General features: G+C 32.6%; 1 protein-coding gene across 1 annotated transcript; it reads left to right on the top strand.

Annotated features, from left to right (window-relative positions):
• Window positions 1-10907: 10907 nt before the first annotated feature.
• Window positions 10908-17896, top strand: LOC144558948 (uncharacterized). The gene is made up of 5 exons (XM_078307825.1): window positions 10908-10995; window positions 11302-11376; window positions 11573-11680; window positions 12232-12313; window positions 17769-17896. Exons 1-4 carry the CDS (start codon window positions 10909-10911, stop codon window positions 12310-12312), a joined length of 351 nt encoding a protein of 116 aa, XP_078163951.1. The 5' UTR covers window position 10908; the 3' UTR covers window position 12313; window positions 17769-17896.
• The last annotated feature ends 2568 nt before the right edge of the window (window positions 17897-20464 follow it).

The following is a 20464-nucleotide window of genomic DNA, read 5'->3' as shown; positions in this document are numbered from 1 at the left end:
ACAATTCTACTCGTTTTGAAATTTGAACTTAGATTTTCTATCAGGAAAGATATATGTCACTAGTATTGGTTTGTAAAGAAATTAAACACTCAGTAACAATATTGTTAATCGTAACTCTAAAAAAAATTGTGAATTTGTATAATCAAGGTCAAGGGCATTGAATTTTCACGCGAAGAAATCAGTCACCCATTGGCCATTGCCACGTTAGGTTTTCCAAGTCAACAATGCCTCTCCAGTTGTCGTATCTATATTTTTTTCTTTTGAATTTTTTTACAGAAATATTTTAAGGTGAAATAAGAAACAGTACTGAAATCTTAACAAGTTATTTTTGCTTAAACTACAAATTTAGTATTATGTGAAATGTAAACACAGTATAAATGTCAATTTGTACGGAATTAACATTTATCATAATTAATTATGTAGAAATCGATGAAGTGGATGATTCTTCCGGGAAAAAATGCTCTCATTCTGATAACGTGACCGAATTTTTTTTTTAATTAAGTGAGATAAACGGTCAAACCTGAGTCCGTCACTAGCAAAATAATTACATCATGCAATGTGTCTGTTTAATATAAATTTGTATGATTTCTAGAACGGGTTTTTGTTTTTGTTTTTAATAATTACAATTTGTGGACACATATATAAATATTACAACTCTAGGTATAGTGACCTTTGATACGAGGAGGGATTCGATTACATTCTCTTTTGGTGACACATAATTACACTATTTATTTTTAAAGTTTTTAAATTATAAATAATTGATCTAAACCATTCAACATTATGGATATATTAAAATGTGTTTGCATATCAAATTTTATATTTTTTGAATTTTTTTTTTAATATTTATTAAGTATTTTACAAAATTGTTATTTTCAGACTATTGAATTTTTGTATCTAACTTAATAAATAGTAAAAAAAAATCAAAAAATACAAAATTTCATCAAAAAGTACATTTTAATACATCTATCATATTGAACGGTTTAAATTTTAAAAATACAAAGTATAATCCGCTGTCACAAAAAAAAAAAAAAAAAAAAAAAAATGTAATTGGATCCTTCCTACCTTTAACCCATCGAGATATTTTCCCCAAAAGATTCAACGGTATGTCGGTAGACATGTTGAAATATCTTTGAAACTATTTGGTTGCATCAGCGAGACAGGGAAACGTGTCGCTGTGCGTCCATGAATCAAAACGCCACGTGTCTGCGTAAATGTCCAAAAAATGCACATAGCAGGGTTAGGGTGTACAGTACTCACTTAAAATTAATTTATCCATACTCTATTTTATTCATTAAACGCGTGCATAGATAATTGGAAATGGGTGAAATTTTAGAATACCCACGATATTATTCTCTTGAACCGTTTCGGATGACATTTTATTTTGCATTCATTCCCATATTTTTTTTTTCCCATATAAATTCTCATCCTATGTAAAATAATGGAAAAAAAATAATGAAGTTGGATGGAATATATTTTACCACGGTACATGTCGCTCTCTCTTAATTATCTATCTATTTCTCCTACTTTTTAAATTGTTAACAATAATGAATTCGCATTTGATTACTTTTTGTACATTTTTTTATTTTAAATTGGTGAGAAATTTAAGTAAAAAATACATATTTTTAAAATAAATTAAGATTTCTCACAACTAATCTCGCGGTACAATCAAACACACATTTTAACACATTCCCATAATCATTCATATGCATACCCGTACTCATGGGTTCCCTTTTTTAAAAAATGAGTTTCCATCCTCGTCAAATCTTATCCCGCGTAATATTGTGACAAACAAACATTCTCTTAAATAACAATAATTAACAAATAAACTAATAACATATACAATTTAATCAAAAATATATAACACACACATATATTAAATACATTGTGTACTTAATATCATAAAATATACAAAAATATTTTTTATCCTAGTTATAATTTTTGATCTAATTATTTAAAAAAAATATAAATGATTAATTAAATAAAACAATAAAACACTGTATAAATCGATTTATCATTAATTATTAATAAAACACTATATAAAATAGAGTGATGCTTCTATGGACATAAGGACCTATTTGTAAAATGAACATATTTTTATTTTCAAAGTTCAAATGATCGATCCAAACTGTTCATCTTGTTCTCCATATTAATATGTGATTGGAGACCAAATTTTACATTTTTTGAATTTTTTTTACTATTTATTAAGATGGGTACAAAATTCAATGGTCTGAATTTGATATTTTTTGTACCCATCTTAATAAATAGTAAAAAAATTCCAAAAAATGTAAAATTTGGTCTCCAAGCACATATTAATATGGAGAACAAGATGAACGATTTGGATCGATCATTTGAACTTTAAAAATAAAAATATATTCATTTTTACAAATAGGTCCTTATGTCCATAGAAGCCTTTGCCTATAAAATATTGGATAAATCATTTTTCTTATAAATTGCTAAATAAAAAAAATATAACTAGATATAAATTTATATAATTATATGTATAAATAAAAAGATTATATAAATTAATCTAATAATAATAATAATAATGAAATTATATAATTATATGTATAAATAAAAAATTATAAAATATAAATTTATAATTATTAATCACTCTATAGAGTAACGGATATGAATTAACTTTTACTCATATCCTTACTCAATAAGCAAACAATTTTTTTTATCTATACCTGATAAATTAATAATTTTTTTTAGCCATACCTGATTTCTCGAATATGATACGGATCAAGTGAACGATTAAAAGGGTATCATGGATTGACAACCCTTGGGGCATTGATTTTTGTAATTGTGAATGTTTTTTTTACGTTTTATTTCATGTTTGGTTCGGAAACGTAAAAAAAAAAACAAATTATACACGAATAATTCTCATGCCATGTTGCTACGATCGTGATAAAGTTATTTTATAAAGGAGGGCTCAAATGCCCCATTGCTTCATGCCTCAATCGTACCCACATCTTTATTTTTAATTTCAAAGTTTAAACAAACGATGCAAACCGCTCAATATGATATCCCATGTTAAAATATGACTGAAGACCCAATTTTATATTTTTAAAATTTTTTTTACTATTTTTTAAGATGGATACAAAATCATTATTTTAAGATAGTCCACAATTTCTTGAAAAACAGTAATTTTGTATCTATTTTTAAAATTAATATAAAATTTCCAAAAAAAAAAAATATAAAATTTGGCTTCCAATCGTATTTTAACGTGGATATCATGTTAAGCGGTTCAAATCATCTGTTTAAACTATAAAATTGAAGATGAAAATATTAATCTACAATTGAAACATAATGCAGTAGAGTATTGGAGCCCTCTTCATTTTTATAGCATGTCACGTGTACAAATATAAACCGACATTGTGTTTTAGTTGGCGAATGATTTCAAATCAAAAGTTCTTCGAAATAATTATTAGCACCATTATTTACAAATTACTTTTTGAGTCTTTGACTTGGCCTTCATTATGATTGAGAAAATGACTTGGCCTTCATAAATCTATTTATTTTACATTTATTTATTGTTTTGCATCCTCCAAATTTTACGCAGCATTAAGATGAATTTAGAAATTTTAAAATATTTCTGACTCTATATGTTAATAGTGAGGCTATGGTATTTTGCAACACGCACAGATTTATACAATGAATCTATTTTTTATTTTTAAAATTCAAACAGTCAATTTGAACATTCAACATGATTTTCATATGAAAATTTACTTAGAAACCAAATTTTACATTTTTTAAATATTTTTTATTTTATTTTTTTTGATAGGTAGTAAAATCACCTTATCCAAAAATTCTGAACCATTCAAAAGTATTTATACTCTATCTATCTAAAAATATAGTCAATTTTTTGTTACAAACTGTAAAATTTGATGTTTAACATTTCATATTGATTGTTTGAATTTTAAAATGGTGACCCATAGCACAAACCGTCTGCACATTTCAATGTACCAAGCCTCACTCATGTTATTTTTTTTCCTTCTATTGTAAAATGTAATTCATTTCAATTAAATAAAGCATACCAGTAATATGGTAAATGCAAACATATCATGGAGATAATTTCTTTTATTTTATGCAGGGGGATTTGCTTGCTAAATTTCATAAAAACATACGAAAATAATTTAACAAAGCTAAATTAAATATGTATTATGAAAAATTGTTATTATTTTTGACTTAGTATCCACAAATACTGGGTCTAGCCAAGTACCTTACTGTAATATTTGTTTTGGATGACTTTCAAAATTCATCTTACGTTGGCAAAATGAATCAATTCAAAGATTCTTAGTAAAGGCTATCTTTGAACCAAATAAAATTATGTTGTTAATTAAACAACATAATTTTTGTCTATACATATGTTCATTATCTACAAGTACAAGAAACATTCCATATATAGCCTCCTTTTTTTTATCCTTCATTCAATGCGAAAAAATTTTAGTTACCACCTCAAACTTCTATAATTCGCACTTTACTATCGTTTGAAATTCAGAAACTAGCACATGTGCAGACCCAATCAGCGCACCAATTTTTTTTTTTTTTTTTCTGTTCCATTTTGGTTAACAACTGAACAAAAAACAAAAACAAAAATGATACGCAGACTGGGTCTGTGCACGTGCTAAATGCTGAATTTTGATTTAAATACTGATAAAATATGAATTATGGAAGTTTGAGGTGATAACTACAAAAATTTCGGTCATTCAAATAATTGTTGGATATCAAGAACATATTTGTCGGCAGTACAACATTATTTATTTATTTTCGTTAGCTCATCATCAAAGATACCTTGACGCTACTGCTATGAAAGAGTGTTCTGGTTGTATTTTAAATGAGATAAAATTGAAATTTGTTCTTATTTACAAAATTCGAAACAAATCTTTCATCTTAGGTCAATAATAAATGGAAGTTGTGCAAACGGAAACGGACCTCTCCAGCAGTTGCTAAGAATGGAGAGGAGTTGCATGCCACCTGATAATACTATCAGTCTATCACCAAACCGTGTCTACATAGCCTGATGCACTTAGTGGTTTGCTAACGGGTTACCCGTGACCCGTTCCGGGTAACTCGTTAGGGGTAACGGGTAGGGCGGGTAGACGGGTAGTTTTCCCAAAATCTCTACCCTACCCGTTTATTATCCATACCCGTTGCGGGTTGACGGGTACGGGCGGTTTTTTTTTTCTTTTCTGTTTTTTCTGAATTTTTATGCTTTGAGATTCGTGCCAAGTTAAAGGACATATCCCGGAGTCCGTTTAGATATAGGGGTCCGTTTTGAGATTCATGCCAAATTAAAATTGATGACTCAGATCTTGTTGGGTTTCGGGGTAATCAAAACCCGTTTAGTCTTAAGCTGCGGAAATAACGTAAAACAAAAATTTTACTTCTAACTTAAGCCAAGGATTAAACAGGGTATGTCAAGAAACTTTCCAAGGCGGTCCACCTTCAGTATTCCTTTGGCATCAAAACCCAATTTAATCCTTTTACAGATCTACTCCATGATTGATTTATAAAACTTTAATCTACTTACCAATTAAATAGATTAATATAACATATTTATACCTTGTTTCCAAATCACAGTTGGAATGCAGACCGAGCGAGTAGAGCTACATCACGGGAATGATTCTACTCGGAGCACCAAACGTATGGTGCCTCTATAGGTTATCCACCAGGACTAACCAGAGAGCGGTTTATTTCTTTTGCCAGAAATACCGTAAACCGCAGAATTCTGGAAAAACACTATTCACGGGGAAAAGATGAAAACCCGTAAACACGAATTTTCAGTTACTCAGTTTCACAAATAAGCAAAACTGACATACCGCAAAATTCGGGAAAACACTATTCACCGATCCCGTAAATATACTTCACAACAACCCGCAATATTATACGTCAACTACGTATAACTTTCTTTTCTCAACCGAAACACTATTTGGGAGAGAAACCGAGAAAGAGAGAAAATACCGATTCGTTTCGACACGAAACGATACGAGTGAATTAGTAGTTTTTCTCTCTACATGAACCCCTCTATTTATAGGCTTTTGAGGAGGTTCGCAAAAGACCGAAATACCCCTCAACATATGCCTATTTACAAGATATGCCATTGAATGGATAAGGATGATGACATGTCATGTGGATAAGATCGATGACGTGTCATGTGGATAAAATCGATGACGTGTCATGTGGATAAGGATGACATGTGAAAAGACCAAATGCCCTCGGCCCGAATACAAATAATATTCGTATAATTATTCTGAACAATTATATTTCTTGCGGTTGTTGTTTCGGTAATTTATACAACGTGTCCTGCACATTTATAAATTAACCGGTTAACTTTTATACAACGTGTCACACACGTTTATAAATTAACCAATGTTTTTGCTTGTTATTTTTACATAACATTTATAATTTAATTATAACCATCTTACTATTGATCATAACCAATTTATAATCAATCACAATAAGATTCTCCGATTAACTCCTATATGGTGTGACCCGATAGGATCTGTGTTATGTTGGTAAATAGAATTAAAACTGTTTTAACTTCTATAATCATGAGAGGCATCTGGCAAAACGCATCATGACCATCCAATTACACAGATGATGATGTACAGTACAATATCACGATCCAGTAAACAATTTACTTATGTCAGTTCTTTTGTCACATAGCTATCAGATTAGTTTCAAGGTAGGTGTGTGTCATCCTTGTAAACTTAATCTTTTCTTGATCTTGAGCAGATTATCAAATATGATTACTCTTGTAATCATACCGCGCGCTGATAATTTTACTCTATCAAGGGGCCCAGTGATGCTATAGCTCGTATAGAGATACGAGGGACAATAGTACTTTTGGTAAACCATCACTACCTCAGCTAAGCCATGTATACCGAAGAGCTACCGTTATAACTGCATTTTACCGACAGCGTTTGATAACAATCACACATATACATTTCTTAGTAGGAAAGATGAATACCTCATACTTTAGAACTTAACACTGAATGAAAACATTAATGACACGAACACAATTCCGTATAATGTTTCATTCGGGGTCTGTCAGATATCATGTTCCTGGAACATATATCTATGTGATTAAAATGACAACTCCTTGTCTATGGTCTGTAAAACTTGACCATCATTTAATCTACATACTAACCTTACAGCGGTAATTAGTGTTCCTGCTAATTACCTTGGTCAGTGACCTTTTAAGAGTATATATCATCTATATTATGGAGTTTCACAATTTCAGTCATGAACTCGAAATGATCCATAAATGCAATAATACTCAAGGCAACAAAATGATATTAATCATCCAATTCATGAACAAAGCTTTATATATAATCAATTATCGTATTATTGACTTCTAGATTATTACACTAACAGATCTCATTGACTCATTCTACTCAGTCAGGTATTGCACTGGATCTGAATTCTAAAAGTAGGCCGCCAAAAAAATTTTGAAATTCAAATTTTGTAACGGGTCAGGTACGGGTAGGCGGGTAGACGGGTACGGGTACAACGGTTTTTTTTTTCAAATTGGGTAGTCCGGTCCGTTTATTACCCGTACCCGTCTACCCGTTTGTACCCGGGCAACGGGTACGGGTATCTCGGGTAACGGGTACGGACCGGGCAAAACGGGTTGAACCCCCTAACGGGTTTAGCAAAACACTAGATGCACTGATGTATCAATGGGGAGAAATATTATAGACGGGAGAGGATGCCACTCCGCTGCTTTATAAATAGGAGAGTATGATTCTATTATTTAAAATCTAATCTGGTCCACCATAGTGTCTTAATTAGAACCTACGACAACGACTGAGAGAGCGAATTGTCTGATAAAAAATACTAACGGGTGAACCAGCTGATCGGGTCAGGCTTGACCATCTCCTGGACCCGATTTGATTTTTTTATTGTATCCTTTGCTTAAGTTAAGATAATGAAATCCAATAATAGCGAAGGGTATCGGGCATTGTCAAGCTATTAAAAAAAATATTGTCAGCAAAGAACACTGCAAATTCCCTAATACATACTTTCAATTAGAAATAACAAAACAACTATTTGGGGGAATTCGGATTACTTGGGTACCACATGTAACATGTTCAATTATTAAATCCAGACTGTTCTTTTAATCCGTCACGAATCTATCTTAAAGGTGGATCCTCTATTTTTAAATAGACACCAGATTAAGTTTGATCAGATTGAGAATAAATATAGACTATAAAATTGTGGATCCCACGAAGTGCTTTTATTTTTTCTTTGAGCAACATATATAAATTTATAATTATACTGACATCGAATTATTATCGAGGATTGAGGTTATTTTTGCTGCCATTTGAAAGTGTGCATTACGTATCGAATGAATTAAAAACTTACTACGAAAAAAGGTTCAACAATTAATATATGTTTGGTAATTAGCATTAGAACTTAGAACATTGAAAATTAGAAGTCAGAGCATTGAAAATTAGAAATTAAAGCCATAATAAGTTTGAAGTCAATTAACCCTCCCTCATAATTATCCGAACTGGTGATGGTAACTGATACATAAAATTATGTTATCAGCTAGCCCAATCGGTTGATATCATAAAAAAACTTGGGCCTGATACCTGATACCTGATACCTGATACCTGATACCTGATACCTGATACCTGATACTATGTTATCAGCTAGCTAGCCCAAGGTATGAGCGAGGGAACATGATCTGACCCACATCATACTTAATTTATATATACCCCTCTGATCTCCTACAAACTAACTCACACAGTTCAACCCTTCAACACTTCAACCTGGACCTGGAGAGAGACTGGGAGATAGAGGCACCTCATTGGATTCTCTTACAATCTTAAATCCCCTTCAATACCATTTCCATAATTTTCTCCAACCCACCAACACCATGTCTCACTGGTCGCTCTTAAACCCAATCAACGTCAGCGCCTCTAGTCAGATACATACAATTAATTATGCTTTCAATTTACACTAGAAATTAAGATTAATCTGTTGATTATTATATATTGTTTTGATTTCATGCAGGAACAACAAGTTGTTGAGACAAGCGAAATGTCCACAAATGCCAAAATGGCTGCAGAAGCGGCAACTGATGGGACCGAGGCGACCGAGCAGGTTTTCAACACACCTCTTTTATTACTTCATTGCAAAACTTGTATAGGAGCTCTATCGTATATTTTCTTGGCAATCTTGCATTTTGGTTTTCATTATCTGAAATGTTCTTTCTTGTGAATCTTAATTATATAGGAGCTCCATATATACATGTATATATTCTTTGCAATCTTGCATTTCGATTTTTTTCTTTCATCTGAAATGTTGTTGTAATCTTTGCAATCTTATATATGGAAGGGACAGATAATGTAGTTTCACACTGCACCTTGTTTATTTCTTTATTGCAGACTTTTCATATTTTCTCTGTTCAATTGTTTCTTTAGACATTCTTGATTCTTGGTTTCCAACTGGCTTGTTGCGGAAATCATCTTGGAAACCTTATTAGAGGATTACAGAATAATATCTCTTCTGAATAGAGATTAGTACTTGATATTGCCTTCTCTCCCCCCACTTTAATTTACAGAATGAAGAACAATTGAAGTTGGCTATGGTCAGTGACAAGACCATTACCAAAACAGCATCAAACTCGACCGAGCTCAGCAAAAGCGAGGCCTCTGGATCCCGTGAGAAGGTTTTCACTTAAACCCTTTTAAATTCTGAATATACTAACCACTATTGAAGTGGTTAATAAAGCATAAGATATACAAAACAAATAAAAACAGACTTTTCTGAGTATAATGTTACATTTCTGAAGGATTGTCTTGTATGGATGGAAATTTTGTCGACATAAAATTCTGTAAAAATAGGCTAAAAAACACAAAAATACTCAGGTTGGTAGACAACCGGGACAAAATCAGACTTGATCTCTTTATTCTATTCCTTTTTTCTTGAATAACTTTCTGATATCATGGGTAGATAAAATATTACAGCTTTGGGACATAGTCTTATATTTTTTTTTTTACCACAGAACACTTGTTAATACTAGCCATTTTTGTACTGGTCTTGAATGGGACTTCATGGACTAAAAGCAAAGAAATGTTTTGAAAAGTATGAAGGAGCATACAAGAAAAATATCTTATTGCTTCTAATTTGAGATCATGTTTTTTCTTCTGTTTCTATGAAAATTATGTTTTTTTTTGCATTTTAGAGAAGAGGCCCCTGCAAACACTATGGATACCAAGGACATAGTTGTTATAAAAGAGGAACTGATTGAATTTTAAGATTAATCTGTTGATTATTGTTTTGATTTCATGCAGGAAATGGAAGTGGATCAGACAAGCGAAATGGCCATAAATGCCAAAGTGGCTGTAGAAGCTGCATCTGATGAGACAGAGGCGACCGAGCAGGTTTTCAACACACCCTGTTTATTACTTCATTGCAAAACTTGTATATGGCATAGAAAACAAACAAAAGTTAGCAAATACAGTAAAACTCCCCACTCCCTAGCACCGGACACTTTTCTGAGTATAATGTTACATTTCTAATGGATTCTCTTGTATGGTTCGAAATTTTGTAGACATAAAATTATGTCAAAATAGACTCAAAAACATAAAAAACTTAGGTTGGTAGACAACCGGGACAAAAGCAGACTCGATCTCTTTATTCTATTCCTTTTTCCTGGTAAGATGTATCTTTCTGAGATAGAGGGGAGACAAAACATAACAGCTTCGAGACATTGCTATTATATTTTATTTTTACCACAGAACACTTACTAATATTAGCCGTTTTTGTACTGGTCTTGAACAAGATGTTACAGGCTAAAAGCAGAGAAATGTTTTTGAAAAGTATGAAGGAGCATACAAGAAAAATCGAAATTAAGATTAATCTGTTGATTATTGTTTTGATGTCATGCAGGAAATGGAAGTGGATCAGACCAGCGAAATGGTCAGCAATGCCAAAATGGCTGCAGAAGTGGCATCTGAAGGGACTGAGGCGACCGAGCAGGTTTTCAACACACCTCCTTTATTGCAAAACTTATATTAGAACTCTATGGATATATTTTCTTGGCAATCTTTCATTTTGGTTTTCATCATCTGAAATGTTATTTGATGCGAATCTTATACGGGAGCTCTATATATACATATATAATATATTCTCTGCAATTTTGCATTTTGATTTTTTTTTTCATCTGAAATGTTGTTGATCCTGGTCACTTTATCATACATTTGCAAAATTTCATCCAATTTCAAGAAAAGTGTCTTTTTTCTTTGCTCCTTTTTTAACTTCTCGTTACTTACTTCCCCTTGTCAGAAGATACAACAGATGCAGTTGGCTGAAGACCCTCATGACATGATGATGGATGAGCTTATGGAAGGGACCGATGATGTAGTTTTACAATGCACCTTGTTTATTTCTTTATTGCATACTTTTCATATTTTCTCTGTTCAATTGTTTCTTTAGACATTCTTGATTCTTGGTTTCCAACTAGCTTGTGAGCAGAGATTACAGATTCATCCTGGTAACCTTATTAGAGGATTAGTACTTTGACATTGCTCTTTTTTTTTTTCCCTATATTTTACAGAATGAAGAACAATTGAAGTTGGCTACCGTCAGTTACAAGGCCATTACCAAAAAAACATCAAACTCGACCGAGCTCAGCAAAAATGAGGCCTCTGGATCCCGTGAGAAGGTTTTCACTTAAACTCTTTTAAATTCTGAATATACTAACCACTATCGAAGTGGTCAATAAAGAATAAGGCATACAAAAAAAATAAAAACAGACACTTTTCTGAGTATAATGTTACATTTCTAAAGGATTGTCTTTGCATGGTTGGAAATTTTGTAGGAATAAAGTTCTGTGAAAATAAACTCAAAAACACAAAAGACTCAGGTTGGTAGACTATCGGGATAAAAACATACTCGTTTTTCCTTGAAAAATGTATCTTTCTGAGATCGAGGGCAGACAAAACATAACAGCTTCGGGATAGTTATATATTTTATTTTATCACAGAACACTTATTAATATTAGCCGTTTTTGTATTGGTCTTGAACAAGACGTCACAGGCTAAAAGCAGAGATTTTTTTGTTTTTGAAAAGTATGAAGGAGCATACAAGACAAATATCTTATTTTTTCTAATCTGAGATCATATTAGCCCACAATAAGCACCTGCCGCTAGCTATGTTTTTTTGTTTTGTTTTTGTTTTCCTGTTTCTAAGAAAATTATATTTTTTTCATTATAGGTAAGTGAAGAGGCTCCTGCAGACGCTGTGGATATCAAGAACATCGTTGTAAAAGAGGAACCGATTGAATATGAACTATGAAGTCTTAGAAGACAAAGTTCAATTAAGGCTATTCTGTTGTAAATTCGATCTTCTTTTCCTTCTTTTCCTGTTCTCTGTGATTACTGGTTTCAGTTTTCTAGTCTTTTTTTCTATAAAATAGTTTGATGAGAAACTAACCTTCAGTTTTAGTGATGAACTTGGGAGATTGAATAATTTCGTATGTTTGATGTTTTATAAGGTTTCTTAATTCTGTGATCTACTTAGTTCAGAAATCTGTCACTGTTTCTCCATGATGTAATCAATTGCTAGTAATCTTTGAGCCAATGATGATTCTATAAAGTTAGAATGAGAAATATTAAATTAATTTTGTGTTCTGCTGTTAAATGTTTGCCCATCGGACAGGGCTTTAGGATATGGTAATCCGTACCAGCATGTACTGACACCCCTATATAGATGGTATGTCATCAGCACATGTAATGCCTGGCAACTGTTAATGTCTCAAACTAATATATAGCTTGCATCGATCAGATTTCTGCACAAGAAAATCTCAGGAATAGACTAAGAAAAGTTACTGGTATAAATGTTTCAGCAAGAACTCAAGCACTACTTGTTACTTGTACCAACCACTATGCACATATGGTAGAAACTAGAAAAGGTCATAGTATGTACCACATGAGCTTAAATTCACATCTAGAAGAGTATGTACTGTAATTCAAGCATCATTTGACAATGTATAACATATCATTAATAATATTTACATCAAAATAAATTACTCATCACATAAAACTTAAACCTTCAATGCTTAGAAATCATTAAGTGTACATCTCAGCTGCTGTTGTATAAACTTGACACTGATTCATTGTATACAATAAACAAATAAACAATCTTATTAATTGAGAGGCTAAAATTCTAATAAAGAGGATGGAGTGCGATAACTCGTATAAAAGGAAAGAGAGAAAAAAAAACTTACTGGTATTAGCTAAAGACTTTCAAACATTTGATTAGAGATATACCAAAATTAAGAGCACATAAAACCTCCATAATAATGATCTCTAAGATCAAATTTTAATGTGGATATCATGTTGAGCGGTTCAGATCTTTTGTTTGGACTTTGAAATTGAAGATAGAGATGTTGGGAGTATGATTGGGGCATGAAGCAATGGAGCATTGGAGCCCTCATGATAATTAATTAGTAGAATGAGGTCTGAGTCATCAATTTTAATCTGGCACGAATCTCAAAACAGATTGCCTATATCTAAATCAGCACCGAATTCCAATCGCTCGGCTAAAATCTAATTTTACTAAGTGTGGTATGGTACCTAGAAGGATATGGGTTCAACAAGTATTGTAAGGCTATTAAAAAGAAAAGAATATTGTCAGGAGAGAACCCCGCAAATTCCATAATAAATACTTTCAAAAAACAAAATAACCATTCGGGTGGGAGTGGGGCTATTTTTTTTTTCTTCGATGTAAGTGGACTATATTTTCAACATATATAATTTATAAAATATAATTATATATATACTGACATCGACATAGTAAATCGAGGATTGAGGTTATTTTTTCTGCCATTTGAAAGTGTGCATTGCATCCTAAATGAATTAAAAACTTTCTAAAAAGTTGAACAATATACAGAGTGTGTAGAGGGGCACGTAACAAGGATCCCTTTTCACATGCAACACAAGACTTCTTCATAGTTACATCTAAGATTCATAGCAATTATTGCATAGAATTTATTTTGGTTGTGTTGACTATAACGACCATATAGTGCTTGATATGGAGACAATCTATATATAAGCATAATGCATTACTAAAAATAGTTCAGGAGAAGATTATATATGATACCTGACATGCTCTCTGTTCATCCGATAATTAGATCACGATGACTTGGCTGAGAAATTTATTTATTTTCTAATCTTATTTTGAGCGTGCTGATGGTAAAATAAAAATTGTTTTACTAATTATGATAACAATCAATGTTTTCATGGATTCAAAAATGGAAAAAAAAAAAAAAAAATGCGTCCAAATCCCACACCAGAAGTCCAAACACTGATTCATGCACCTTCGTCCGCGCTCAAGTCCAGTGCCCAGCCACGGACATGCATGGGTTCTTGTATTTAATTACACTGAAAGAAGTCTATATTATTATATTTTGATTTTAATTTCAATATTTAATATTAACAAAATAACAAATACTATCTTACCGGTTATTAGCTAATAGTGACAATACCGCGAGTCCATTGTTCTTATAATAACAAACAACACCAACCATTTAGATATGATGACATATACTAGCAATTGTTTCTGTTAAGACTGAATATTTTAGGCGTTTATATTTACATAAATTAGTGTATAGTAATGTGATTTTCTAGCACTGCTTGTGTGATTGTTGGTGTTGAGACTACATATATAAATGGTGTTCAAACTTAATTTCAATGTTTCTATTCACTGCTTATGCGATGAAGATTGCATATTTCTATTCTTATATTAAGGATGTTCTGATGCTTTGATTAAGAAAATTAAATTTCGGATCGAATATCATCCCTTTAATTAAATATTCTGATTTTATGCATTTTTTAATGTTTTTTTATATGTAGAAGTCTAAATTTATTTAGACAAGTACTCACCACACATACTATTTACATGCAAATAATTGTATCATCTTTCTTATTAGTCATGATTTCTTTCTTTTTTTTCAAATATCTGATGAGTACCAATTATGTATACTTTTGCTTAGGATTTTATATCAATAACTTGACCAATTTCTATGCATTTAGGTTAATTTAGTTTTATTTAGTTTAGAATTATACCAAGAATCAAGTTACTGCCGAAGTCTATTTAAATTACAAGGAATGAAGCATATTATAGATCTTCTCACAAGTTTTCCGAAAAGTGGTAGAACACTGAAAACGGAGTTACGAATAATGAGTTATGACCATTTGAAGTTTGGCTCACAGCAGAAACAGAGGCAGCACGCGGGCCGAGTCGGGCTCCATGCGGGTCGCGTGGAAAGCAGACAGCGCATATATGGAAATTCTAACTTTCGACATCTTTTCGTATTTTGACCATTTGGTCATATGAACTCCGTTTTAGGTAAATAAAAGCTTGCTAGAAAGAGGACAACGAGATCTACAATTCTAGGAAGGTTAATCAGAATTTGTAATGTGAAAATCACAGAAATCATTTTAGAGAGACATCAACTGAATTTATTGTCATATCTTATGAGATCTTGATTGATTCATCTTCCATCATTGGTTGCTTGCTCCCCAAGTCACAAAATAGCTATAAAGGAGAGGGAGGCAGCAGGAGAAATGATATCTTACCTTTTGGGGGATCTCCCCTTTGGGGAGGCCATCTCTGAGATACCACCATTCTTCTCCACTTTGTTTCGAGGGCATGGAAAGAGGAGACTCGGCTTGGAGCTTGATTTCTTGGAGTTTTATTATTCCTTTCTTCTTTTCTCTTTATCTATGTTAGTTTAGATCTTTTAGTTTCTAGGGTTACGATGTAGTCAGATACTCTGTTTTATTATGCATGTTGTTTGAATCTGTGTTGAATATTTGTGTTTATTTGTTTGAGTACTATTCTAATTGCTTAGTTGAAATTGTTTGAATGATTCTTGTTGTCTACTATTAGATGTCTATAACATCTTTTCTAGTATTTTGGCCTTAATGTTTTTTTCAATTAAACTAAGTATCTGAGATAGGATTTCGAGCCGTGAGGCGAGACCAAATAGTAATTGAGAGGTGAACTTTTCCATTATTTGAGAGATGGTGGATGTCTTTAGTAAACCTGACAAATAACTTAGGTTGAATACCAATAAATGAGAGTTTAGGGTTGGAAACCTAAGAAGGTGAAAAATTGCATTTCCGTTACCAAGTTTATTAAGCTAACAAGCGAGAGTTGAGGTCTAGGAACATTAGGTACGGTCAGTAGAACCTTACACAAAGAAACAACACAGAAACAGATGCATGCTGTATTAACTCGAGGCCCACGCGCCCCGCGTCTAGTGCTGAGAGGCAGAGTTGAAGATGAAATCTGAAACCCTGAAAACGCCTTTTTATTATTGATTTAAACCAAGTTTATTTTCTTCCTTACAGTTAATTACTGTTGTTGAACTATTTAGGAAACATAAATACCCAAACCAACTTTTCTCACTTCTAGTCTTTAATTAACTTAAGTAGAATCTGGTTAAGACTTGAACCGTCCCTGTGATCGATACCCGACAATATACTACGCGATATGATTGTGCACTTGCAATCTGACTCGAAAGTATATTTAAGGTTTAAAAGGTACAGTTTACTGTACTGAAACTTTGTGCATACGCTTTTGTGTGAACAATATCATTAAGAAAATTTTGAATCGATTGATAATTGATTTGTCATGTCTTAATTTTCTTTCTATTATTTTAAATTGCTTAAGGAATGTTAATTGTCATGTCATTTTGTGTGATTTTTTTTTTATGAAAATATTTCAAAAAGATAAAAAAAAAATATATGTCATTTAATGCTTTAGATAATCTAATGCGTATGTTACCTCCTGATGTAAAGGGTCTATCAGGCGATTTACTTACTATCCCTATGGTGGCTGGCATAGATATAAGCCCTATGCTTGGGATCGATCATATGAGGGATGAAGAACCTCGAGGATGGAGGCACAAGAAGCTTCAAAGCTGCTGTTTTTTGTGTTTTTTCATAGTGTAGGGTGTTTTGTTTATTGCTGGATTATGTTTTACTGCATGGTATTTTGTCTATCAGGTTTTAGTTTTTGCTTGATGGTATCCACTTGATGCCTATTGTTTATTTGTATGTTTTTGTCTTATGTTGTTGTTGGTATCAGTTTTGGTACCGGATCCACAAACAATGTAATCTGGTTTTCGTTTAGTAATGAAAATTGGTGGGTCTATACCCGCTTATTTCCAAAAAGAAAATATGTTATTTGATTGGTCATTTAAGGAATGTTATTTACGTGTAGATGTGATGTAAGAAATATTATTTGTCATAGAGTCTAAATTTTTATTAAAATGTTATTTTGTATGAGATTTTGTTCTCTAATAACATGTCTCGTTACAACGCACATGTACGATGCTAGTTAGTTCATATTAGTGTTTGAACTTGCACAAACTGATATTAAAATATTTAAAATGCACTGCTACTCGTTTTAGATAACGTGCTTTAAACATTAATTATATATATGAAAAATATCTTCTAGAAAAAAACAAATATCTAAATAGGCTTGAAAGAGATTTTGCAAAAAAAAAAAAAAGTTGGATGAAAGGCGAAAAAAAAATGAATTCACATTTTCCCTTTTTTTCTACTGCACTGAGGCTAGCAATGAGCATAGTAGCCTAAAAAATAACAAATAAGGTCAATGCTACTGCACACACGAAGGAGAAGATGGTCAATTCTCAAAACAAGGGTATGCCCCTGTAAACGCTGTGAATACCAAGAACATATTTGTTAAAAAAGAGGAACCGATTGAATATGAAGTCTCAGACGGCTGGATTAAGGGACCTTAATTGTAGAAGACAGGTTCAATAAAGGCTATGCTTTTGTAAATTCGATCTTCTTTTCCTGGTTTCAGTTTTCTAGTCTTTATTTTCTATAAAAAGAGTTTGATGAGGAATTAGCCTTCTCACTAGTACAAAAAACCCCTTCACCGACCCTTAATCACCGACTGTTTTAACCGAAGCATCAGTGTTGCTATCCCTACACTGACTCTTTTATTAAGTAACAGTCAGTATTGTCATTCAACACTGACGCTTGAAAAACAGTCAGTGTTTGTTATAAACATTGACGGTTTAAAAAAAAAACAGTCAGTGTTGGTTATCAACACTGACGGTTTTTAAAGCGTCAGTGTTGAACACCAACACTGACGATTTTTAAAGCGTCAGTGTTGATACTCAATACTGACGCTTTAAAAACACTCGGTGTTGATAACCAACACTGACGGTTTCTTTAAAAACCGTCAGTGTTGGTGGTCAACACTGACACTTTAAAAATCGTTAGTGTTGGTTATCAACACTGACGGTTTTTCAAAAATAGTCAGTGTTGAACACCAACACTGACGGTTTTTAAAGCGTCAGTGTTGAGTACCAACACTGACGCTTTAAAAACCGTCACTGTTGGTGTTCAACACTGACTGTTTTTTAAAAAGCGTCAGTGTTGATAACCAACACTGACGGTTTTTAAAGAAACAGTCAGTGTTGGTTCTTAATTGTTTTTTTTTTTCAAATATCATAATTAAAAATATATTATTTTGGTTTGAACATTTCATTGAACACATGTAATACATTAATTTGTTTAATAAAATCAAGTTAAAACTTAAAATCTTTCAAGTTTTTACAAATACGAATTTAATAATTACAAGATAATTTCAAGTTGGTACTCAACACTGACTGTTTTTTGAAAACCGTCAGTGTTGATAATTTAGTGTAAGAATTCAGTTTGACATGAGTCCTTGATACAACATGCATGCACAACTATAGTTGATGTTCTATAGTCCTTGATACATAAGTCCTTCATTATCTCATCCAACAAGAGTTGATGTTCTATAGTCTTTGATGTTTGACATAAGTCCTTGATACAACATGCATGCACAACTATATAATTTAATTTGTCAAAATTATTTAATAATGCAAAAAAAATGTTCTAACATTATCTTTTGATATAAAATTTATCAATATGTACACTTATATGTAGAATGATTTATATGTATAGCTCACAAACAATATTATATTTTTGTTGACAATAAGTAATCGTGCTTCGTATTTATACAAAATGATGTTGAATTGAATTCAAATATTATGTTGACATTGTAATGTTAAACTAAATAATACTTTATTTTAAGGACTTAATACCCAACAACAAATATTCATGCATAAATAATAATACAAACTAAGATCAAGAATTTTTTCAAATTTTTGTCTGGCGCGGAGGGAAACGAAATTTTGAGTTACAACTTCGGAAAATAAAATTTAGCGGCAAAAATCACCGACGGCTATAAAAAACAGTCAGTGTTAACATCCAACACTGACTGTTTTTTTTAAACAGTCAGTATTAGCAGCCAACACTGACTGTTTTAAAAAAAACAGTCAGTGTTACAACTCAACACTGACGGTTTTGTATACCCGTCGGTGATTTACATCCGCTCTCAAAATTTTATTTCCCCGTCAATTTGCGCCATTTCCCTTCTTTTATGTCCAAAAATTTTCATTTCCCCCGCCCTCCTCTATCCCTCTTTTGTGATACCGCACTAGATCTGACGCTCTCCCATTCTCCTCCTCCTCTCCACCGATCATCTCCTCCTCTCCACCAACCATTCTCCTCCTCCTTCTCTTAGGCTACTCTCTCTGTCGCCGCCTCCGCCATCAGATCGCCTCTCTCCTCCGCCTCTTCACCCATCGGCGCCTCTCCTCCCATCCTAGCGCGTCCTCCATTCTCCACCGATTCTCTCCTCCGCCTCTTCACCCATCGACGCTGCTAGCTTGATGCTTCTGAGTTCTGACGCCGCTATAACAGTCGGTGTAGGAGTATTTCAACCGTCGGTGAAGGGGTTTTTTGTACTAGTGTCTGTTTTAGTGATGAACTTGGGAGATTGAATAATTTCGTTTGTTTGATGTTTTATAATTAATTATGTGATCTACTTAGTTCAGAAATGTGTCTTTGAATTGAACCAATGATGACTCCATAAAGTTAGAATGAGAAATATTAAATTAATTTTGTGTTCTGCTGTTAAATGTTTGCCCGTTGGACAAGGGTTTTTGGATATGGTAAGTTGTATCAGGACGTACAGAGTGCAGACACCTCTGTTTAGATGGTATGCCATCAGCACATGCATGTAAAGCATAGCAAGTTAGCAACTGTTTAAATCTCAAATTAATATATAGTTGGCATCGATCAGATTTCAGCACAAGAATATCTCAGGACTAGACTAAGAAAAGTTACTGGTATAAATGATTTAGTTTACTCATCACATAAAACTTAAACATGCAATGCTTAACACATGCTTCGGAAATTTTCATTAAGTGTATATCTCGACTGCCGTCCGCAGGGTACCCTATAGCAGAGTAAGCTTTATTTTAAGAACAAAGAAAGCACATACCGGCTATAATGCAAACATGCACATTACTCTTTTAAGTCTTAATTCATCAGAATTTATCTCAGAAATAGCCGACTCTCAAAACAATATT

The sequence above is a fragment of the Carex rostrata genome, chromosome 9 (assembly GCF_964058835.1).
Source record: "Carex rostrata chromosome 9, lpCarRost1.2, whole genome shotgun sequence".
NCBI classification, from domain to species: domain Eukaryota; kingdom Viridiplantae; phylum Streptophyta; class Magnoliopsida; order Poales; family Cyperaceae; genus Carex; species Carex rostrata.
This window is presented reverse-complemented; position numbering and strand designations above follow the sequence as displayed.